The following is a 25,960-nucleotide window of genomic DNA, read 5'->3' on the forward strand; positions in this document are numbered from 1 at the left end:
TACTAAACTAGTTGTTTACTGAGAGTACACTAAAAGAGTAAAAATAATATATAAATGGTAGCCTGGTTAACACCAGACCCTTCTCAGTTGAAACTGAGTGTAGGGTCTGGAGAAACTACCGTAGCTCAAATTCCTCTGGGCGCAATTGGATAGTCTTAAAAACAATCAGAACGATGAAGCACTGTAAACCCAGATTCTGTTTCTAATTAAGCTTACGAGTAATCATTACTTATTCTTTTATGTTTAGTAAAAACCTGCTATCATTACTAAACAACATTAGTTGTTTGTACTATTTAGCTGAAAGATTCATTGCACTAATCATGTTAAGCTGAGATAATGTTAAGCTTCTGTAAGGGAGGGGCGTGGCCTATTTAAACAGGTGACAGTGCGCAGAGTGTGCCATTGCAAGTTTGAACCGAAGACGAACATTACCAGCTTAACTTATTACTAAACAGACTGACTTTATTTCTATCAGACGTCTACAAAATTTCTTGTTGAGAATCAACAGAGGTTTAGATGTTGATTATTTATCGTTTCATTTGTAGTCACCATGATGGTGAAAGGTGTTGGCTTTAGTTGGGCTCTAGCCTTTGATATTTAAACATTATATTTTCTCTGGCTGCTATAACTGTGAGTTTAAAAGGCACAATCGTTATAGCAAAAAGCTAAGAGTAATGTGATCTATAAATCTCCTTCAGCGTTGCTGCACTGTCGGCATCATGTTAATCCCTCCTCAAACATTTATGATTGGTATGCCGGAAGTATATATACATGGTAAACTATAAGTATGATGTTAAGTTCACTTAAAGAATACTACTAGTTTAGTAGTTTTATACTACAAGTTTTCTTTTAATGTACTCTCAGTAAACTACTAGTTTAGTAGTTTTATACTACAAGTTTTCTTTAAGTGAACTTAACATTATACTTATAGTTTACCATTTCTATATTATTTTTACTCTTTTAGTGTACTCTCAGTAAACTTGTAGTATAAAACTAATAAACTAATAGTTTACTGAGAGTACACTAAAAGAGTAAAAATAATATAGAAATGGTAAACTATAAGTATAATGTTAAGTTCACTTAAAGAAAACTTGTAGTATAAAACTACTAACCTAGTAGTTTACTGAGAGTACATTAAAAGAAAACTAGTTGTGCACTTAAAGTTTACTACTGTTACACTTATAGTACACTTAAACATATACTTTTATATACTTCAAGTGGGCCAATTTAGTCCCAAGCGGTATTAAAATAGTACACTTACAAGTTTACTACTAGTACATATTGACATTAGTATACTTACTACATAAAGTATACTTAAAAATATACTTGAACATTACTCAAGTATACTTCATAAAATGAACTTGAAGTATACTTTTTTTTCGTAAGGGTAGCACCACACAGAACACCCTAGCAACCACCTGAACAACATGAATAAGCCATATCTCAGCACCAGAACATCGTACAGACATGTTTGTTGGCTTGTATGCAATCATGTACCACACTCTAGCAACCGAGTGGCGAGTTTTGCCACTGCAAGCACCACTTCACATTTTCTTCAGGAAATGTACATTCTAGTTATTCTTCTTCTTCTTATTATTATTATTCTGGACAAAGTTTGACGCGTAATGCGCCCCGCACCGTTTGTCTCAGACCCCTGAGTGAGGTGTCAAATCGACCGGCTCATTGAGGAGAGGTGTGCTATGACTTTTCTAAGCGATCGGGTGTACGATGTTCGCACAGCGGACGAAAAAGCGGCCAAAAAAGTCCCATTGACTTTACATTGGGAGTTCTAAAAATATTTGAATCCCAACTGCCGTTTTCACACACACAGACTCCAAAGGGCCTGACACCCCTGCATCTCTCCCTCTCTCTCTCCCTCAGAGGATTTATATTATCAAGGAACCAATAAGTAATGGCCTAAAATCTTCATAGCCACACCCTAGCAACCAGTTTCAGCACCCTAGCAACCACTAAGAGCTCCCTAGCAACCACCCTAAAACAATAAATAATTAAAAAAAATTTTTTTTACATTTTTTAAAGCAATATCACACTCGTAGCCTTGTGATATTGCTCCATGCTTGTGCATATTCGGCCAAAGGCACGAGGCCACAGGCCTCGTGCCATACTGAAGGCACTCATTATTAAAGATTTCAAGAACTCTATAAAAACTCCATAGTAACCATCTTTGACAACTACCAACCACCTAGTAACACCTAGTAACACCATAGCAACTACCAAACATACCTTAGCAACCACCCTGAACACCCTAGCGTGTTCTCTTGCATACTTATTATTAGTGGTGCTTTTTTGAAAGCATCACTATTGTTATTGCTCATACTTATTAATGGTGCTTGCTGAAAGCAAGGCATCATTAGTGTTCTCTTGCATACTTATTATTATTATTATTCTTATTCTTATTATTATTCTGGACAAAGTTTGGCGCGTAATGCGCCCCGCACCGTTTGTCACAGACCCCTGAGTGAGGTGTCAAATCGACCGACTCACACACACAGACTCCAAAGGGCCTGACAGCCCTGCATGTCTCCCTCTCTCTCTCCCTCAGAGGATTTATATTATCAAGCAGCCAATAAGTAATGGCCTAAAATCTTCATAGCCACACCCTAGCAACCAGTTTCAGCACCCTAGCAACCACTAAGAGCTCCCTAGCAACCACCCTAAACCAAAAAAAAATGTTTTTTACATTTTTTTGTATTTTTTAACGCAATATTACACTCGTGGCCTTGCGATATTGCTCCATGCTTGTGCCTATTCGGCCATAGGCACGAGGCCGCAGGCCGAGTGCCGTACTGAAGGCACTCGCAACCACCCAGAACACCCTAGCAACTGCTTTTTTTTTTTTTATTAAAGCAATATTACACTCGTGGCCTTGTGAAATTGCTCCATGCTTGTGCCTATTCGGCCATTCGTACATAAGGCACTCGCAACCACCCAGAACACCCTAGCAACTGCCTAGCAACCACCCAGAACACCTAGCAACTGCCTAGCAACCACCCAGAACACTCTAGCAACTGCCTAGCAACGCCCTAGCATCCACCCAGAACACCTAGCAACTGCCTAGCAACCACCCAGAACACTCTAGCAACTGCCTAGCAACGCCCTAGCATCCACCCAGAACACCCTAGCAACTGCCTAGCAACCACCCAGAACACCTAGCAACTGCCTAGCAACCACCCAGAACACTCTAGCAACTGCCTAGCAACACCATAGCAACCACCCAGAATACCCTAGCAACCGCCTAGCAACACCATAGAAACCACCCAGAACAGCCTAGCAACCACCTAGCAACGCCCTAGCAACCACCAAGAATATCCTAGCAACCGCCTAGCAACCACCCAGAATACCCTAGCAACCGCCTAGCAACACCATAGTAACCACCAAGAATACCCTAGCAACCGCCTAGCAACCACCCAGAACACCCTAGCAACTGCCTAGCAACACCATAGCAACCACCCAGAATACCCTAGCAACGCCCTAGCAACCACCCAGAATACCCTAGCAACCGCCTAGCAACACCATAGCAACCACCCAGAATACCCTAGCAACCGCCTAGCAACACCATAGCAACCACCTAGCAATGGCCTAGCAACCACCAAGAATACCCTAGCAACCGCCTAGCAACCACCCAGAATACCCTAGCAACCGCCTAGCAACGCCCTAGCAACCGTTTAGAGCCACATATAAACCATATTGCAACATATAGAAGCTATATTTCAGCTCCACAACATCGTACAGACATGGTTGTTGGCTCGTATGCAGTCATGTACAACACCCTAGCAACCGAGTGGAGAGTTTTGCCACTGCAAGCACCATTTCACATTTTCTTCAGGAAATGTACATTCTAGTTAGTGGTGCTTTTCAAAGCAACACTATTGTTATTGCTCATACTTATTCTGGACCAAAGTTTGGCGCGTAACTCGCCCCACACCGTTTGTCTCAGACCCCTGAGTGAGGTGTCAAATCGACCGGCTCATTGAGGAGAGGTGTGCTATATCTTTTCTAAGCGATCGGGTGTACGATGTTCGCACAGCGGACGAAAAAGCGGCCAAAAAAGTCCCATTGACTTAACATTGGGCATTCCAAAAAATTCAAATCCAAACCGACTTTTTCACACACACAGACACAAAGGGCCTGACACCCCTGCGTCTCTCCCTCTCTCTCTCCCTCAGAGGATTTATATTATCAAGCAACCAATAAGTAATGGCCTAAAATCTTCATAGCCACACCCTAGCAACCAGTTACAGCACCCTAGCAACCACTAAGAGCTCCCTAGCAACCACCCTATACCAAAAAAAAAAAAGTTTTTTTATTTTTTTTATTTTTTAAAGCAATATTACACTCGTGGCCATCCGAAATCACTCCATGCTTGTGCCTATTCGGCCATAGGCACGAGGCCGCAGGCCGAGTGCCGTACTGAACCACCCAGAACACCCTATTCGGCCATAGGCACGAGGCCGCAGGCCGAGTGCCGTACTGAAGGCACTCGCAACCACTCAGAACACCCTAGCAACTGCTTTTTTTAAAAAAAATTAAAGCAATATTACACTCGTGGCCTTGCGAAATTGCTCCATGCTTGTGCCTATTCGGCCATAGGCACGAGGCCGCAGGCCGAGTGCCGTACATAAGGCACTCGCAACCACCCAGAACACCCTAGCAACTGCCTAGCAACCACCCAGAACACCTAGCAACTGCCTAGTAACCACCCAGAACACTCTAGCAACTGCCTAGCAACGCCCTAGCATCTATCCAGAATACGATAGCAACTGTCTAGCAACACCATAGCAACCACCCAGAACACCCTAGCAACCACCTAGCAACGCCCTAGCAACCACCAAGAATACCCTAGCAACTGCCTAGCAACCACCAAGAATACCCTAGCAACTACCTAGCAACCACCCAGAACACCATAGCAACTGCCTAGCAACACCATAGCAACCACCCAGAACACCCTAGCAACCACCTGGCAACAGCATCTTGCTAAAAACATGCTAGCAACATGCTAATCAAGCTAGCATCATGCTAGCAACATGCTAATCATGCTAGCATTATGCTAATCATGCTAGCATCATGCTACCAACATGCTAATCAAGCTAGCATCATGCTAACAACATGCTAGCAAAATGCTAATCATGCTAGCATCTTGTTAAAAGCATGCTAGCAACATGCTAATAATGCTAGCATCATGCTACCAACATGCTAATCAAGCTAGCATCATGCTAATCAAGCTAGCATAATGCTAGCAACATGTTAATCAAGCTAACATCATGTTAGCAACATGCTAATCAAGCTAGCATCATGCTAGCAACATGCTAATCAAGCTAGCATATTGCTAGCAACATGCTAATCATGTTAGCATCTAGCTAAAAACATGCTAACAAAATGCTAATCATGCTAGCATCTTGTTAAAAGCATGCTAGCAACATGCTGATCATGCTAGCATCATGCTACCAACATGCTAATCAAGCTAGCATCATGCTAATCAAGCTAGCATCATGCTAGCAACATGCTAATAATGCTAGCATCATGCTACCAACATGCTAATCAAGCTAGCATAATGCTAGCAACATGCTAATCATGCTAACATCTTGTTAAAAGCATGCTAACAACATGCTAATCATGCTAGTATCATGCTACCAACATGCTAATCATGTTAACAACATGCTAATCATGCTAGCATCATTCTAACAACATGTTAATCATAACAAATCATGCTGGAATGTGTTAAATCGTAGTAAATCATCTTAGAAACATGGTAAATCGTGGTGAATAATGTTAAAACGTGGTATATCATGGTATCACGACATATTAATTGTGTTAGCATCTGCCCAAGTGCGAATATTGCCACTGCAAGCACCACTTCACATTTTCTTCAGGAAATGTACATTCTAGTTATTCTTCTTCTTCTTCTTATTATTATTCTGGACAAAGTTTGGCGCGCAATGCGCCCCGCACCGTTTGTCTCAGACCCCTGAGTGAGGTGTCAAATCGACCGGCTTATTGAGGAGAGGTGTGCTATGACTTTTCTAAGCGATCGGGTGTACGATGTTCGCACAGCGGACGAAAAAGCGGCCAAAAAAGTCCCATTGACTTAACATTGGGCATTCTAAAAATATTTGAATCCCAACCGACGTTTTCACACACACAGACTCCAAAGGGCCTGACACCCCTGCGTCTTCTCCCTCTCTCTCTCCCTCAGAGGATTTATATTATCAAGCAGCCAATAAGTAATGGCCTAAAATCTTCATAGCCACACCCTAGCAACCAGTTTCAGCACCCTAGCAACCACTAAGAGCTCCCTAGCAACCACCCTAAACCAAAAAAAAATGTTTTTTTCATTTTTTTGTATTTTTTAACGCAATATTACACTCGTGGCCTTGCGATATTGCTCCATGCTTGTGCCTATTCGGCCATAGGCACGAGGCCGCAGGCCGAGTGCCGTACTGAACCACCCAGAACACCCTATTCGGCCATACGGCCGAGTGCCATACTGAAGGCACTCGCAACCACCCAGAACACCCTAGCAACGGCTTTTTTAAAAAAAATTAAAGCAATATTACACTCGTGGCCTTGCGAAATTGCTCCATGCTTGTGCCTATTCGGCCATAGGCACGAGGCCGCAGGCCGAGTGCCGCAAATAAGGCACTCGCAACCACCCAGAACACCCTAGCAACTGCCTAGCAACCACCAAGAAAACCTAGCAACTGCATAGCAACCACCCAGAACACTCTAGCAACTGCCTAGCAACGCCCTAGCATCCACCCAGAATACCATAGCAACTGCCTAGCAACACCATAGCAACCACCCAGAACACCCTAGCAACCACCTAGCAACGCCCTAGCAACCACCAAGAATACCCTAGCAACTGCCTAGCAACCACCAAGAATACCCTAGCAACTGCCTAGCAACCACCCAGAACACCTTAGCAACTGCCTAGCAACACCATAGCAACCACCCAGAACACCCTAGCAACCACCTGGCAACAGCATCTTGCTAAAAACATGCTAGCAACATGCTAATCATGCTAGCATCATGCTAGCAACTGCCTAGCAACCACCCAGAACACCTAGCAACTGCTTAGCAACCACCCAGAACACCCTAGCAACTGCCTAGCAACACCATAGCAAACACCAAGAACACCCTAGCAACCACCTAGCAACACCCTAGCAACCACCAAGAATACCCTAGCAACCACCTAGCAACCAACCAGAACTGCTTAGCAACACCATAGCAACCACCTAGCAACTGCCTAGCAACCACCCAGAACACCCTAGCAACCACCCAAAATACCATAGCAACTGCCTAGCAACCGCCTAGCAAACAACCAAAACACCCTAGCAACGCCCTAGCAACCACCCAGAATACCCTAGCAACCGCCTAGCAACACCATAGCAACCACCCAGAACACCCTAGCAACTATCTAGCAACACCATAGCAACCACCCAGAATACCCTAGCAACCGCCTAGCAACCACCCAGAATACCCTAGCAACCGCCTAGCAACGCCATAGCAACCACTCAGAACACCCTAGGAACTGCCTAGCGACACCCTAGCAACCACCCAGAATACCCTAGCAACGCCCTAGCAACCACCCAGAATACCCTAGCAACCGCCTAACAACACCATAGCAACCACCCAGAACACCCTAGCAACTGCCTAGCAACGCCCTAGCAACCACCAAGAATACCCTAGCAACCACCTGAACAACATGAATAAGCCATATCTCAGCACCAGAACATCGTACAGACATGTTTGTTGGCTTGTATGCAATCATGTACCACACTCTAGCAATCGAGTGGCGAGTTTTGCCACTGCAAGCACCACTTCACATTTTCTTCAGGAAATGTACATTCTAGTTATTATTATTATTATTATTCTGGACAAAGTTTGGCGCGTAATGCGCCCCGCACCGTTTGTCACAGACCCATGAGTGAGGTGTCAAATCGACCAGCTCATTGAGGAGAGGTGTGCAATGACTTTTCTAAGCGATCGGGTGTACGATGTTCGCACAGCGGACGAAAGAGCGGCCAAAAAAGTCCCATTGACTTTACATTGGGAGTTCTAAAAATATTTGAATCCCAACTGCCGTTTTCACACACACAGACTCCAAAGGGCCTGACAGCCCTGCGTCTCTCCCTCTCTCTCTCCCTCAGAGGATTTATATTATCAAGCAGCCAATAAGTAATGGCCTAAAATCTTCATAGCCACACCCTAGCAACCAGTTTCAGCACCCTAGCAACCACTAAGAGCTCCCTAGCAACCACCCTAAACCAAAAAAAAATGTTTTTTACATTTTTTTGTATTTTTTAACGCAATATTACACTCGTGGCCTTGCGATATTGCTCCATGCTTGTGCCTATTCGGCCATAGGCACGAGGCCGCAGGCCGAGTGCCGTACTCAAGGCACTCGTTATTAAAGATTTTAATAACTCTATAAAAACTCCATAGTAACCATCTTTGACAACTACCAACCACCTAGTAACACCATAGCAACTAAAAAAATACCTTAGCAACCATCCTGAACACCCTAGCAATGTCTAGAAATGCTCTAGTAACCACCAAAAACACCGTAGCAACCACCCAGAACACCCTAGCAACTGTCTAGCAACCCCCCAGAACACCTAGCAACTGCCTAGCAACCACCCAGAACACCCTAGCAACTGCCTAGCAACGCCCTAGCATCCACCCAAAATACCATAGCAACTGCCTAGCAACACCATAACAACCACCCAGAACACCCTAGCAACCACCAAGAATACCCTAGCAATGCCCTAGCAACCACCCAGAATACCCTAGCAACCGCCTAGCAACACCATAGCAACCACCCAGAATACCCTAGCAACCACCTAGCAACACCATAGCAACCACCCAGAATACCCTAGCAACGCCCTAGCAACCAACCAGAATACCCTAGCAACCACCCAGAATACCCTAGCAACCGCCTAGCAACCACCCAGAATACCCTAGCAACCGCCTAGCAACACCATAGCAACCACCCAGAACACCCTAGCAACTGCCTAGCAACCACCCAGAATACCCTAGCAACCGCCTAGCAACACCATAGCAACCACCCAGAATACCCTAGCAACCGCCTAGCAACACCATAGCAACCACCCAGAATACCCTAGCAACACCATAGCAACCACCCAGAACAGCCTAGCAACCACCTAGCAACGCCCTAGCAACCACCAAGAATACCCTAGCAACCGCCTAGCAACCACCCAGAATACCCTAGCAACCGCCTAGCAACACCATAGCAACCACCAAGAATACCCTAGCAACCGCCTAGCAACCACCCAGTATACCCTAGCAACCGCCTAGCAACACCATAGCAACCACCCAGAACACCCTAGCAACTGCCTAGCAACACCATAGCAACCACCCAGAATACCCTAGCAACGCCCTAGCAACCGTTTAGAGCCACATATCAACCATATTGCAACATATAGAAGCTATATTTCAGCTCCACAACATCGTACAGACGTGGTTGTTGGCTCGCATGCAATCATGTACAACACCCTAGCAACCGAATGGAGAGTTTTGCCACTGCAAGCACCATTTCACATTTTCTTCAGGAAATGTACATTCTAGTTCTTCTTATTATTATTCCACACAAAGTTTGGCGCGTAACTCGTCCCGCACCGTTTGTCACAGATCCATGAATGAGGTGTCAAATCGACCGGCTCATTGAGGAGAGGTGTGCTATGACTTTTATAAGCGATCGGGGGTGCGGTGTTCGCCCCAGGGGCGAAAAAGCGGCCAAAAAAGTCCCATTGACTTAACATTGCAACAAACTTTGAGCACTCGTAGCTCGGAGCGAGGATTTCGCAGAAACGTGTGATTTGCCACATTTGAAGAGGCTAACAGGCTCTGTAAGAACATACCTCACAATGGGGTAAAAGTTGCACCCCTGGGGGGCAGGAGATGCCCAAAGTTGCCCCATTGACTTACTATGGGGAAGGAAAGTCCCGTGAAACACACATGCTTTTCCTACTATGGTAAATTGCATAGGGACTTTGTATTGAACGTAGCTCTGGATCACAGTGTCATAGAGACAAGGGGGAGGGCTCATTTTACTCAGACGACCAATCAGTCTCTCAAGATCATTGTGAAGCTATCAAGCCACGCCCTGGCAACCATTTAGAGCCCCTTAGCAACAAGTTCCATAGACTTCCATTGAAAGAGTTCAAAGAGATATCTCCAGACTTAATTGTCATAGAAACATGGGGGTGGTCTCATTTGACTCGGGGCAGCAAACAGCCAATCATGAATCACCTCAACACTTCCAAGCCCCTCCCTAGCAACCATTGTCGAGCACCTTAGCAACCAAAATCCAAAGAGGGATATCTTCCATTCTGAATGTCACAGAGGCATGGGAGTTGGTTTATATCATTCATAGTGACAAGAAGCCTTTGGAGTTTCATGATTGGCAGCTGACAAGCCACTCCCTAGCAACCAAACAGAGTACCCTAGCAACCAAAATCCAAAGAGGGATATCTTCCATTCTGAATGTCGCAGAGGCATGGGAGTTGGTTTATATCATTCATAGTGCCAAGAAGCCTTTGGAGTTTCATGATTGGCAGCTGACAAGCCACTTCCTAGCAACCAAACAGAGTACCCTAGCAACCAAAATCCAAAGAGGGATATCTTCCATTCTGAATGTCGCAGAGGCATGGGAGTTGGTTTATATCATTAATACTGACAAGCAGCCTTTGGAGTTTCATGATTGGCAGCTGACAAGCCACTCCCTAGCAAACAAACAGAGTACACTAGCAACCAAAATCCAAAGAGGGATATCTTCCATTCTGAATGTCACAGAGGCATGGGAGTTGGTTTATATCATTCATAGTGACAAGAAGCCTTTGGAATTTCATCATTGGCAGCTGCCAAGTAACTCCATAGCAACCAAACAGAGTACCCTAGCAACCAAAATCCAAAGAGGCATATCTTCCATTCTGAATGTCACAGAGGCATGGGAGTTGGTTTATATCATTCATATTGACAAGCAGCCTTTGAGTTTCATGATTGGCAGCTGCCAAGACACTCCCTAGCAACCAAACAGAGTACCCTAGCAACCAAAATCCAAAGAGGGATATCTTCCATTCTGAATGTCACAGAGGCATGGGAGTTGGTTTATATCATTCATAGTGACAAGAAGCCTTTGGAATTGCATCATTGGCAGCTGCCAAGTAACTCCATAGCAACCAAACAGAGTACCCTAGCAGCCAAAATCCAAAGAGGCATATCTTTCATTCTGAATGTCACAGAGGCATGGGAGTTGGATTATATCATTCATACTGACAAGAAGCTTTTGGAATTTCATCATTGACAGCTGACAAGCCACTCCCTAGCAACCAAACAGAGTACCCTAGCAACCAAAATCCAAAGAGGCATATCTTCCATTTTGAATGTCGCAGAGGCATGGGAGTTGGTTTACATCATTCATAGTGACAAGAAGCCTTTGGAGTTTCATGATTGGCAGCTGACAAGCCACTCGCTAGCAACCAAATAGAGTACCCTAGCAACCAAAATCCAAAGAGGGATATCTTCCATTCTGTATGTCACAGAGGCATGGGAGTTGGATTATATCATTCATACTGACAAACAGCCTTTGGAGTTTCATGATTGCCAGCTGCCAAGCCACTCCCTAGCAACCAAATAGAGTACACTAGCAACCAAAATCCAAAGAGGGATATCTTCCATTCTGTATGTCACAGAGGCATGGGAGTTGGATTATATCATTCATACTGACAAGCAGCCTTTGGAGTTTCATGATTGGCAGCTGCCAAGCTACACCCTAGCAACCAAACAGAGTACCCTAGCAACCAAACAGAGTACCCTAGCAACCGTTTAGCAAAACGTATATCTCTGCATCAGAACATCGTATAGAGATGGGAGTTGGTTTATATCATTCATACTGACAAGACGCCTTTGCAGTTTCATCATTAGCAGCTGCCAAGCAACTCCATAGCAACCAAACAGAGTACCCTAGCAACCATTTTACAAGACCTACATCTCTGCATCAGAATATTGTATAGAGATGGGGGTTGGCTCATTAGTTTCAGTTGGAAAACAGTCTGTAAATATCACCATGGTAACTGTGTATTCACACCCTAGCAACCATTTAGAGCCACCTAGCAACCATATTGCAACATATAGAAGCCATATTTCAGCTCCACAACATCGTACAGACATGGTTGTTGGCTCGTATGCAATCATGTACAACACCCTAGCAACCGAGTGGCGATTTTTGCCACTGCAAGCACCACTTCACATTTTCTTCAGGAAATGTACATTCTAGTTCTTCTTATTATTCTGGGCAAAGTTTGGCGCGTAATGCGCCCCGCACCGTTTATCTCAGACCCCTGAGTGAGGTGTCAAATCGACCGGCTCATTGAGGAGAGGTGTGCTATGACTTTTCTAAGCGATCGGGTGTACGATGTTCGCACAGCGGACGAAAAAGCGGCCAAAAAAGTCCCATTGACTTAACATTGGGCATTCTAAAAAAATTCAAATCCAAACCGACGTTTTCACACACACAGACTCCAAAGGGCCTGACACCCCTGCATCTCTCCCTCTCTCTCTCCCTCAGAGGATTTATATTATCAAGCAGCCAATAAGTAATGGCCTAAAATCTTCATAGCCACACCCTAGCAACCAGTTACAGCACCCTAGCAACCACTAAGAGCTCCCTAGCAACCACCCTATAACAAAAAAAAACATTTTTTAATTTTTTATTTTATTTTTTAAAGCAATATTACACTCGTGGCCTTGCGAAATCACTCCATGATTGTGCCTATTCGGCCATAGGCACGAGGCCGCAGGCCGAGTGCCGTACATAAGGCACTCGCAACCACCCAGAACACCCTAGCAACTGCCTAGCAACCAACCAGAACACCCTAGCAACTGCCTAGCAACCACCCAGAACACCTAGCAGCTGCCTAGCAACGCCCTAGCATCCACCCAGAATACCATAGCAACTGCCTAGCAACACCATAGCAACCACCAAGAACACCCTAGCAACCACCTGGAAACGCCCTAGCAACCACCAAGAATACCCTAGCAACTGCCTAGCAACCACCCAGAACACCTTAGCAACTGCCTAGCAACACCATAGCAACCACCCAGAACACCCTAGCAACCACCTGGCAACAGCATCTTGCTAAAAACATGCTAGCAACATGCTAATCAAGCTAGCATCATGCTAGCAACATGCTAATCAAGCTAGCATCATGCTAGCAACATGTGAATCAAGCTAGCATCATGCTAGCAACATGCTAATCAAGCTAGCATCATGCTAGCAACATGCTAATCATGCTAGCATCATGCTACCAACATGCTAATCAAGCTAGCATCATGTTAGCAACATGCTAATCAAGCTAGAATCATGCTAGCAACATGCTAATCAAGCTAGCATAATGCTAGAAACATGCTAATCATGTTAGCATCTAACTAAAAACATGCTAGCAAAATGCTAATCATGCTAGCATCTTGTTAAAAGCATGCTAGCAACATGCTAATCATGCTAGCATCATGCTACCAACATGCTAATCATGTTAACAACATGCTAAACATGCTAGCATCATTCTAACAACATGTTAATCATAGTAAATCATGCTGGAATGTGGTAAATTTCAGTAAATCATCTTAGAAACATGGTAAATCGTGGTAAATAATGCTAAAATGTGGTATATCATGGTATCACAACATGGTAATTGTGTTAGCATCTGCCCAGTGGTGAATTTTGCCACTGCAAGCACCACTTCACATTTTCTTCAGGAAATGTACATTCTAGTTATTATTATTATTACAGTGGCAGGAAAAGAGCTGAAATGTTTTTGAAAAGTGATGTGTGTGTAATATAAAAAGAAAAACAGCTTAATATATAAATACATGTAAATACTGTAAGCATTCATAGATTGTTTCTTCCAAAAAGTGTAAATACTGTGACTTTTGATGCTATTAAAACATTGCTCTTTTTGTTTAAACATCATTTGTAACTCTCCCCCTGGTACTCCACCTTTAATTGAGTTTTTGTTTACTCTGGGTGCTTCATTTAGATTTTAAAACAAGAAAAAACAAAAGTTTGAAATTGATTTCTTGAACAACACTGAATGTAGTATTGTAGTCAATCTTGGGCTGTAGTTAAATTGAGCAATATCACCTGTGTAGGAGTGCTGTTATGAAAATGATCACATACATTCTATAAATAAGGAATTAATATTGAGCAATTTCAGGCAAAATTTGCCAGTATGTTTATATTCTCTGCTTTCTGTTGGAATCTGATTTTTTTATTATTATTTTTTATGCAGAAGTCAGTGTTAATCATTATAGTGATCAGTCCAAAGTATAAGATGGATGTTGAAGGAGATGGATCTGATCAGCATGGACTACACACCAAATACATACACACTCAGGTGAGAGTTGGTTGACAGCTGACTTTTCAGATCCTTCTATATAGATCTGTGTGAAAGCTTCTTAAATTTATTTTATTGATAAGGTTCATCTTGTAAGATCTACAATCTTAGATTGTCAAGATCTACAGAGTTATTGTAGAGACATAAACTTTACATTTTCACACACCTAAACTTGATGCCGAACAAAACGAACCGTGATTGGTTGCTTTACATGTCAGTCAGACGGCCTCTTGGGTGGTCTTTGGCCAGTGAAAGCTGATTTGGCAGGGGTTCCCAACCTTTTTTGTGCCAGGGACCAGCATATTCATAAAAAAAATTCCAGGGACCAGTTGTCAATTTTAAGATGCATCGTTTGGAACATATCACTGTGTAAAACAGTAACAGCCTATCATTTGCATAATGAACTAGATGGCAACAAAGGCTACTTGTATGAATATACCAATCTTTTTAAACTTTCAGACCGGTTCACAAAATATTTCCCTTTACTGCCATACAATTAGGTCTACTTCAAAAGCAACTCACACAGCACTCACTCACTAGCAGGTGGCAGTAATGGCAAATTGTATGAAAATACCAGTCCATTTCACCTGTCAAATCTCTCCAGAACCACTAAAGACAATCACTTCAACAGCAACTTAGTGTTTTCACACACCAACAGGTGACAACAAAGGCTAATTGTATGAAAATAAGTGCCAGTTTCAACAATCAGACAGTTTCAGAATACAATAGCAAACACATAACTTAGTGATTTCAGCCAATCATTTTTAAAAGTATAAAATTAGAGATTAAACTTTAACCTTTAACAAAAAATACCAAATCAGACCAATGAGAACAAAACTATTTTAATGTGAGCATGAACTGCTTATTGATATTACTATATTTGTAGCTGTGCACAAGACCAGCTGTTCTTCCTGAGCATCCATAAAAAACATATGCATCCAAAACAATGCACAAAAATTCCAGGATACAATAAAACGAAATTTAAAAAGGTCTGCTTTACAAATATGAACGAAAACCAGCTTACAGTTTTTCACCACAAATAATACACAACGGATTTGGCGCCACGGCATCGCCTGTTGTCATAAATCCATACCTAATGTATGAGGTATCGTATTTATGAAGCGTGACTTTTTCTCTCTCGCTATTTTCGAGTTGGTCATCGCCTTTCCTTTTACCAGAACTGTCCGCAATGAAATTAGCCATTGAAAAAAATATCGCGGCCCGCTCATCTCTCCACTTCCCTGTCACTTCAGGTGCAGCGCGCTTTTTTGCAGTCCGTTCAGATATGACGCGTTGCTAAGCAATCGCAAGGCGCTCAAAGAAACACATTTTAATCTCTTTATTGTTTAGGTTTTGGATTAAATAACATGACGTCATAGCACTTAAAAAAGCATATAAAAAAGAAAATTATTATTATTATAAAAAAATAAAAAAATAAATATTATTCTGGGAATATTTCAAGGCCCGGTACTAACGGGTCCACGGACCGGCACCGGTCCGGGGACCGGGGGTTGGGAATCACTGAGTTAGTCATTTCAGCGAAATGGGACATATCATGTAATGGTGATATAAATAAAGAATTATTGAAACGAGAAGCATTTTGGATTTATAAATTAAAATGACTGGCTCCTTATGGCATAAGTGGCATAAAATTAGATTTTTCTGTTTTCTGATGTAAAGATAGATTACGACATGATTTTTACAAATGTCATATAGCCTATAAATTAAATATTCTAAGTGTGAAGATCAGTGTTGATTAATGACAATGTATTTCTGATGACTTCAATCATTTGATCTTTCACTGCTGTGAATTTGATGTGGTTACCTGGATTAATGCATAAGGTTTTTTAATATTTCCATGTTTTTTTTTTTTGTTTTTTTTTTGATTGTGGGATCCTCTGTTATTTTGCTTAGTGTAAATGTATGTCTTGTGATTCATGAGGATTGTTGGTGAATGTGTTAAACAAGATCATATTGTATGTGGATAATTGCTATTGAACACATTTAAGAGTGATTTTTAACACTGGTCAATTTTGATTACTTCAGTGTAATTAAGTTTGAGTTTTAAATGAGTTTTAATATGAGTTTAAATAGTGGTTGAAAGGATTGGAGAATTCAACACACTAAAGAAGGCCTGCAAGCCTAAACGTCTGTTGTATTATAACCCTGTGAAAAAAAATTGAAATAAACAAGTGACTAAAAGGATTTCGAATTTTGACTGGGGATCACAGCTATATTCCAATGCCAATGCAAATGCTATCATTGTTTTTTGGCAAGGTATACACCCCTAGTATTAGAAAAATCACGATAGCAGTGCAGCGGTGGTAGCGAAATCACTTTTTTGAGCTCATGAAGTTACTAACTCCCTAAAATAAATTCCGTTTTTGAAATCTGGTGTATATCTGGTTTAGGCTCATGCTAGGGATATTGTCAATATTCTATAATATGGTGCTTGGTATCGTTGGAAAGGGGACCTTTTAGGCTTTCATTTAAGCCCTGTACTGAATCTGTCTGACAAACACAGAGGTCACAAGACTTCTTTAAACCAGAAATAACACACATTTTTTCACAATTTCCGCCTAAACTGTATGCTTTCTTTTATCCCTGTGGCATGAAAGAACACCATGGACACAAAACTCAACAACTTCAATACTCAAGGCACTCTGAGGACTCAGAAAATGTATAATATACCCATACTATTTATTTGTGAGAGCCTTAAATTAGACTTGTGCAGCCAGCACAAGTCTTCAAAATAGAATAGAGCCAATAGAATGGACAAATAGCATACCCTATTAGTCCAGGGCCAAATGGCCTATTTATTCATGTACAGTTGTAATAAGTAATTGTTTCAATAGTGTTGTCAACATAACACTTATAAGTGGTTTAACAAAATGTTTCTATCATGTATTTTGATATTCACCCACTTTCAGTTAGAATGTCAGAAAGTAGCTAATGCACGGAATGTTGATGGATTTTGACAGTTTGAAAGGTTTTTTAAAAAGTCAGTTTTGTGAAAAGATTGTTGGTTCAGTTGACTGGTTATAACAACATTACCAACTATGCCATCTTCAATCAACTTCCATTGAGTTCCAGGGGTATTAAATGTAAGTACAAAATACTTTTTCTCTTGTGCTTGTGAATTGGTGGGGAATAGTAGCAGTAGCTAATGTAAGCTTGGCGTTTTTAGCAGGCTAGCTAGCTTCCAGGTTAAACTGGCTGTCATAGATTAATCTAGACTGGCATAGATTAATCTATGAAACAGTGTAACAGTAACTGCTACAGTGCAGTCAGGGCTCTCAAGTGTCACGTGACAGTCACTCATTTCGGTCTTTTGTCACGCCCTCTCGCCACACATTGTATTTCTCACGCGGAAAAACTATTTATAATATATTTAATATGCCGCAGCGCCCAAAATGTCTCTGGCCGCGCCAGTCTCATTATGGAACCGGCAGGAATCAATCGCTGTAAAATAGAGAGATGAGCAGCACGCCATCCGTGGTCTGTGCATCTTCAGGTTTATAATGGACGCTTGCTGCTGTGGAGATGCTGCGGCAGATGTGTCGCGTTTGAGCTCCGTGTATTTCTGCCGTAGTTTCGGGTTTCCACCTACGACGTACAGCAGCGTACATCCACTTCCCTAAACTTTGTCTCATTCAGAGACCAGAGACCCAAACAGGGCTCTGAGTCTGTCAGAAGGTCTGAGATCTACCGTATCAGCAGAGCAATCACGTAATGCACATCAGACTAAGATTATTTTCTGAAATATAGTGACTTTATTCTTGTAATAGCCTATTAAAACTTTATTTTTCTCAAAATATGATGACTCCTCCAAATCTCAGAAAACACAGAGATATATATATGAAGAGTTCAGATGCAAAAGCCTCTAAGTGCCATCTGAAATTTTCTTCTAGAATGATCATTTTTAACAAGCTCGTATATTTAAGTTCAGTAATTTCACTTAAATGGCAATGAAAATAACCTATTAATTGTCATTTAAGAGAAATTACTGAACTTAAATATACAAGCTTAATAAAAATGATCATTCTAGAAGAAAATTTCAGATGGCACTTAGAGGCTTTTGCATCTGAACGCTTCATATATAGAGAGTCCAGCGTAAGGGCCTCTGTCAACGCTGAGCTTCTCCGCCTCCTCATGAGGTCCTCCACGGCCTTGACTGGAATATGCCCGAGGAGCCCACGCCCAACAGGTTGGATGGCTGTTTTCTGCCAGGACTCCGCTCTGCACCTGTTCTGAGGCCCACTCCCTTCCTCCCTGAGCTCTCCAGGTCATGGGGAGCCCCGTACTCGGCCAGGCTGAGGTCCTCTGTCTCTTCGACGCTCTCCGCGGTCAACGGCGCGAAAGACAGGGGATATCTCTCTGTTCCTTGTAGCGACTGGGCTATTTTAATCATTCGTTCGTTTGATTCTGAATTAACAAATTCGGACTCTCTGTGTTTTCTAAGCACATTCCTGCCCAAAACGTTCTTTGCTAAGCTTACCAAAGCTTGTAACCTCCTGACTTCAAAATTACAAATCATACGCCAGGCTCCAGAGAGACTGGAGCAAATGGACTTTTACGACATTTAATAGCACCCTAGACACACTGCAGAACAACGTTCTGCATTCCAAACCCCCTTTTCTCTCTGCACCAAAGAGATAACGAAACTTTCTAGAGTCATCCCACACACGCATACATACATACACACACACACACACACACACACACACACACACACACACACACACACCTTTGTAGTAGAACTTAGGAATATCCTTTAATATATGTACAATTCCATTATGTATGTGTGATTAGTTTTGCTTTATAATAGAGGTGTGGTTTTGAAATGTATTCTTTAATCAATAGTGTTTTAGTTAGAGAATCGTCTCAAATTTGATATCCCTCATGACTCATTCGAGTGGGCGTTGTCTTACAAGACAAAGAAAAATCTTCCCGCCCGAGATGCTCTAAGATCTGCGTACGCAAAGTAGGCCTAGGCGTCAAACCATCCTTTCCATAAAAGACCAACTCAGAAAATCTTCAGGGAGCATTTTTACGAACACTCTTCGTCAGCGAGAAGATCCATATGGCTCCCTTTTTGGGAGCGTTCTCCGTTTTTCTTTTTCTTTAAGTCTTTTCTTTATTTTCGTCCTCGGACTCTCCCTACGTTCAGCGAAGCAAACGTAGCCGGCAACTTCAACTTTAAAGAGACTTGAACAGCCCGCGGCCGCGCTCACCGGAGCAAGCCCTGCTTTCTTAAAGAAACACACGCACGCTGCTCTTAACGACGCACGCACGACTCTGCGTTCTTCAGCAACAAAGAGAACCATTTTGCAAGATAAGTTTATTGAACTTTTAATGTAATCTGATTTCTTGTTGTCTCTCAAGGTTACATTGCCTGTGATTTTGCCATGCTGAGATCATCTCGGTGATCTCTCTCATCCTGAACTTTAGTTTCACTTTCTCCCTTTCATCCTCTCCCTCTCTCATATTCGTTTAGTCTTGTTTTTGTTTACGTGTTCTGTATATACATACATATTTACTCTGTGTGAATCGTAGTTATGTATTCATTAGTTCAATTATTAAATTCCATATATTCCTGTTTGTCTCAATGCTCATTTTACGAAGTCAATGATTTTTCGATCCAAGCTACATGCTTTATCTTGTTACGATTTAAGTAACCTAATTTTATAAACACAGCGAGTTGGGTTTTTTTTTCAAGGCCAGAAAAAAATACTCTTTCTTGCTTTTGTAAGAAGGATAATTTTCTTTGAGAGTTGAAGTTAATCTTACGTTAATGTTTGCTGGACAAACAGATTGTTTGATAACTAAATTAATTCCATTGAAAGTTATCCCATAACTTCGATTTGAAATAAGATTATTGATATATGAATGAGGAATTATAATTCGTTGTGATTGGTTATTCATATATACATATCGATCTAGTTTCAGTTTCGATAAATTAATGTAACTGTAATATGCAAAATATTAATCATATTCATGATTAATTATTAAAATTCCCTATTGATCATTTGAGCTAATGTTAAATGTACTACTAATGCCAGTGCGGTTACATGTTTTATGGTGGAGAAATTTTAGGCAATCTCAAACTTTGTTTTATATGCAATATTCAGTTTCAATCTGTTTATATGAATATTAATAATTTTTGTGCACACATTTTATGAAATTATGAAATTGTGAGATAAGTCGCAAACGCGAACTCACTCTAACTGACCAAGGCAAAAAGCCGAAGTCAGTAGGCTAACGTTACATTTTAACAAATTGCTAAAATATGCCTAGACAATTTTAGCACTGTTAAATGCTATACACTGCAGTATTAATATTACAGATGTCCTGTTAGAGACGAAAGAATCTCTCTGCAGTTGATACATTTCTAATATTTGTTTCAAATTGCTGTGAACGTAGAATTCTCACGTGCGTAGTACCGGTATTAATAAATATGTTTTTAAGCGAGATTCCTTCTAAACATATATTGGCCTTGCATGCAAATATCGTTATTGAATTCGTGGTTAACCACAGTGATATTCAAAAATAAACGGTAAAACTCCTGGTCGAAAAATTGGCCTAGCTACCCAATTGTAAACCAACACACTTAAATTATAAAGTGCTATTTTGATAAAGTGCGTATGGGAATGCAACAGACGTAAAATTCCTGTTGTTTAACATATGCGTGTTGTTGCAGCGAAGAAATCCTGCCTCACGCTCTTGTACAATATTAGCACCCAAAGGTCCGAAAAAACCTTTGCCTTTTTGTCTATTTGTGATTTGTTGCAGAAAATCAGCGCATGACGCGAGCTGAAAGCCCTTAGCTTTTGAAATCACATTGTAATGGGTTGTAATTCCGCTTACCAAACACCAGAGGGCGTCCTTTAAGTGTTTAGAAGTTTCAAATTACGCCCGCCTTCTGATTTCAGCTTGCATGAGCGCAATTACGCCATCTCGTGGTCAGTTATCAGATAACGCTCTCTTTACTGCTGAAATTCTTTTCCCTGTGAATGAATGTCTAAACTCTAAATAATTATTCGCATTTACAGCCTGGTTTGTGCAAATATTATTTCATGTTAGACACATTTTTCTGCTTTTGACTGGTACATTTACTTTGAGTTTGTAAAACTTAAAGTAAATCCCAATACAGCCATAGAGAGCCACTTAGAAGTCCACTACCTAGTGGCCGTTCCAGATAATGCTCTCTTAGTGCGAATGTCTATTTCCCTGTTATTATTGAATTAGCCGTCTAACTTCTCAATAATTATTTGCATTTACAGCTTTGCTCGTGCGAATATTATTTTGTGTTAGACAATTTTTCCTGCCTTTGACTGTTCACACTTACTTTGATTTTGGTTCAAACATGATTTGAATTTAGATTTTATTGTTTAATAGTGTAACTAAGTGTCTCAAGTCAACCACTGAGTGGCCCACTTAGAAGGAAGTGAGCCATCTAGTGGCTGTATACTGCTAAGTCAGTTCAAAGCTTTCAGTCTCTCTCTTGCCTCTCTTTTCAATTCTATTTTGAATTGCGTATTTCTACTTTTACTTTTTTTTTTTTTTTTGATTATCTTATAATTTTAATGATACTTCACTGTTATCGTTAATTATTGGAGGATATCATCCTGATTTTTCAATCCCCTTACATGCTCATTTAAGTTTGATTTTAAACCTGTTTTGAACTCAAATTCAGATGTGTTTGTCTGTTAGCCACTGCTATCCACTTGGAGAAAACGGCGCCACCGTGTGGCCTTGTGGATACTAAGTTGGCATCACTATTTTCCTCCTTTCACTCTTTTATATCGTCTTTCTCTCCTGATTATTTTTATAAATAGGACTGATACTTTAGTGTATCTGGATTATTATAAGATATCATTCTGATTTTTACATTTCCTTACATGCTTATTTTAAATTTTAATTTAAACAAGTTTTGAATTTTTTATTTGAATTAAGTTTTCTGTTTGCCAGGTTAAGCACAGAGAGGGAGCACGCCCCCTTGTGGTGAAAACCAGCTACTGCGGCCTGCTTCTTCTCCCGTGTTTCAATCCTGTCCCTTTCTATTTTGATTTAAAAAAAAAAAAAATTCTCTTCTTTCTAATTTTTTTTCTCTATCTCTCTTTTGGGTTAGGTTATTTCGATAATTACCATCATTATCATAATTTCCTTTTCATTTTATTATTATTTAGTAAACCCTTTGACTCTGATTGCCACACAAATAATTAATCCATTTGGTTTAAACAAACTAGCCTTAATTCACTTTGTTTCACTTGTTTATCCTTTATGTATTTATAGGTGGCATTCACTAGAGCACTGTGGGGAGTTGCAGTCATCTCGGGTTGGTTTCCGCGAGCGAGGTTGCCCAACCGGCGTTACTGACACTTGCCGTTACGTGAGTTTCGGACACTTCCAAATCCCGTACCATCGTTGCGGCACGCAACTGCGACATTAGCAATTTGGCACTCCAAAGGTCAGCCGCGCCAGCCAACACACACAAAGCAAATTTTGTAAATTTTCACAAATTTTGGGACAATAAACCCGAACTGAGGCCTAAAAGTGGGCCACTCTTCGGAGAGTTCCGGGCTAAAACCCAATTTTGCCGTATTGTCTGGCCGGGGACACCTTGGTGTTGCCAGGTTGTGTTTTAAAGTCGCAAGTTGTTTGTGAGGGCGCAGCGAGGTACAGGGAGAAAACGAAGCTGCCCGAGGACACTGCGGTCAAGTGTTGGGAACCGTCGGAGGGGTTGACTGAGCCACGGGTTCCCACCAGAGTGACCTCAATTCACCGCAGGTAAACTAAATTTAGTAAAACCCATTTCCTGTCTAAGCCACAAAATATTAGATATTCCCTCAGGTATATTCTAGATGTATGGCCCACCTTTATCTCTTCTCTAAGCCATACCCTCTTCCTAGGTTTCCTACCCCGATAGCCCCCACTCACCTGTTGGCCTAGCTTAAACCCTAGTAGTAGGCTTAGGCCTCCTTATTCTCCCTAATACATATCGTGTTACTATTGTTTTATCTCATTTCAAGTGTTTTGTTTCACTTTGATCTTTTCTATCCTTTGTTCTGTTGTGATTTGGTTCTTTCATTTCACCTAGAGACAGTGACCTATGAGAGCCACCAAGGAAGCTAAATAATAGGGCGACAAACCAAGCAGCCGGTGTCATCACGTGACCCGCGAGGCTACTGCCTGTCAAATCTCTAGTTCGGGTCCTTCGTTGACCCAAGTTAATTGGCTCCGCGAACTGTCTAACAGTTTGCATCAGTTAGCCCCAAAATTCTCATAAACGGCATAGCCCGTATGAGTATAGCTCATTAACCTTAGAACGAACTTGCATTGGTCTCTTTGTGTGTGTGCTGTGTTTCTCTCGCCTACAGCGAAGCCAATATGTCCCGTGCATCCAGTCCCGCGGTCCGTCGGGAGCACCTAACGACATGGCTGGAAGCAATGACGAACACCGTCCTGCCCAAGGACGCCAGTGACCTGCAGCATCTGAGCCAAACGCAACTGGACACCGAGCTAGACGAGCTGATAACACACGATCCTACCCAAAGCTACAACTACAAAGACTGGGCCAGGATCGTCAGCAGCGTCGCCCACAACGTCGTCGCCCAGGCGAGGCTCAGCGAACGGCGCAACATCGACCTGGAGCAGCAAGCAGCAGCGCTACAGCTTCAAGTGGAGGAGGCCCGGAAGGACCAGGCCAGAACCCAGAGCCGTCTAGATCAGCTCCTCCTCGAGACCCAGAACCAGCGAGAGAAAGAGGACGCCACAGATCCAGAGCTACAGAAAGAAGTAGAAAGACTTCGAAATGCCCTGCAAGATCTGCGCCTCGACACAGACCAAAGAGAACAGTTGGAGAGAGAAACCAGAAAAGAACTCGACGAAAAACTCCAACAAAGTGACGCTCTCCTAGAGAGAGCCGAGACTGAACTAAAAGAAACAGACGCAAAAGCCAGGGCCTGCGAAAAACATTTGCAAACGGCCCGAGCTAAAATCGGCGAGCTTACTCTGCAGAGAGACGAGCTCCAAGAGGAACTTAACACTGTTCATGCAGAACTGAGACATTCTTACAGACTGCAGAGTGGCTGGAACGGAGAAACACACATCACAGAGTTTCTCCCGGCCAGCCACCCCAACCCTTTCAGCCAAGAACCCAGAGCTGAAAAGGGAGATGTAAGCCCACGGCTCAAGACATCACCAGCCAGCTTTCAAGAACACCTGTCAGCAGCGAAAGGGGGAGGACCCTTCCAGAAAACCCATGCCACTTACCACGGCACGGCCCCCCGAGAACTTGACAAGCTAGCCCGAAACATTCCTTACGTTCAACCCAGATCCTGCAGGAAGCCATGACATTTTTGCTTATTTACAGGACATTGACTTTCACTTGCAAACTGTCGCCAACTGGACAGCTTGGTACAATTTGTATCTGTTAAGAATCACGTCCAATTGTGATGTTAGTAGTTTTCTAGACCGTCAACCAGAGACTGTCAAAGCAGACTACCAACAGCTAAGACAAGCTTTGATTCATGAATTTGCTGATCCAGAATCAGACGAAGGGTTTATCAACGCTATGGACCTCAAACAGGGCCGACTTGAACACCCACAAGCCTACTACAGTCGTCTACGAAAATCCTTTTTCGGATCACGCAACGAACCAGGTATGGAACAGGATGTCAACTTTAAAATTCTGTTTCTCAGAAACCTTCATCACAGTTTGAGTCTTCATATCTGACTCTCAGCGTGTCCGCGTAGCATGTCTACACAACAGTTACGGGACTTAGCCCATAAAGCTTACACCAAGCAAAAGACTATTTCTGAAAAGACTGTGAAAAATTCCACAATCTACTCCGTCTCTGAGCACTGCTCAGAGCTAGACACAGAGGGTGCCCAACAACCCCTCAGTCACAGACTTTACCACAGAGAATCAAAACTGTTCCAGGCCAGCAGATGGCAGCACAACTGTGACGGTGCTCATCCAAAGCATCGGAGCGAGCGCTCTGAAAGATTGTGGGACCAGCATCACCCGCCGTCCAGAACTCCAAGCCCAGACCGTCGAACCTGGAACCACTTTCTCCAGAACACTGGTAAGCTCAATCCTGAGCCCACCACATCAGATAACCACAGTGCAGCCACGTCTGAGACAGCAGAGATCCTAAGGGTGCTGAAAGAGCTTCTTCACCAGAAACGTCGCAAGAAAGACAAGAAGGACGAGCCCGACATCTTATGTCTAAGCATAAGACCGGTACCAAGCACCCAGAACACTGCTCGTCAGCCACAGACCACAGAGCTAACTGTCACATTACAAGGTGACAGCATCACCCAAGCTCCACAGCTGACAGCTGCACACCATGAACGAAACAGCACACTTCCTCAAACCAGGTACCACAATCCCAAGGTACCAGGAAATGCTGTTTTGGCTAACTGCCTCCGCAGCAAGCTACACGAGACCGGTCCTAACCACCCACTGACCGGTACACCTGCCCCGATGCCAATGTTCCTGGGCAACCTCATTGAAAAGGGCA

At 42.4% G+C, this 25,960-nt stretch overlaps 1 protein-coding gene across 1 annotated transcript in view; it reads left to right on the forward strand.

Annotated features, from left to right (window-relative positions):
• The window catches only part of traf3ip2a (TRAF3 interacting protein 2a), a 126,277-nt gene that overhangs the window by 59,386 nt on the left and 40,931 nt on the right, over positions 1–25,960 (forward strand). The window contains exon 8 of the mRNA XM_079887730.1: positions 14,328–14,432. Within this exon, the coding sequence (XP_079743856.1) occupies positions 14,328–14,432 (105 nt within the window). The remainder of the gene's footprint in view (positions 1–14,327; positions 14,433–25,960) is intronic.

Source organism: Squalius cephalus (assembly GCF_949319135.1).
Source record: "Squalius cephalus genome assembly, chromosome: 12".
NCBI classification, from domain to species: Eukaryota; Metazoa; Chordata; class Actinopteri; order Cypriniformes; family Leuciscidae; genus Squalius; species Squalius cephalus.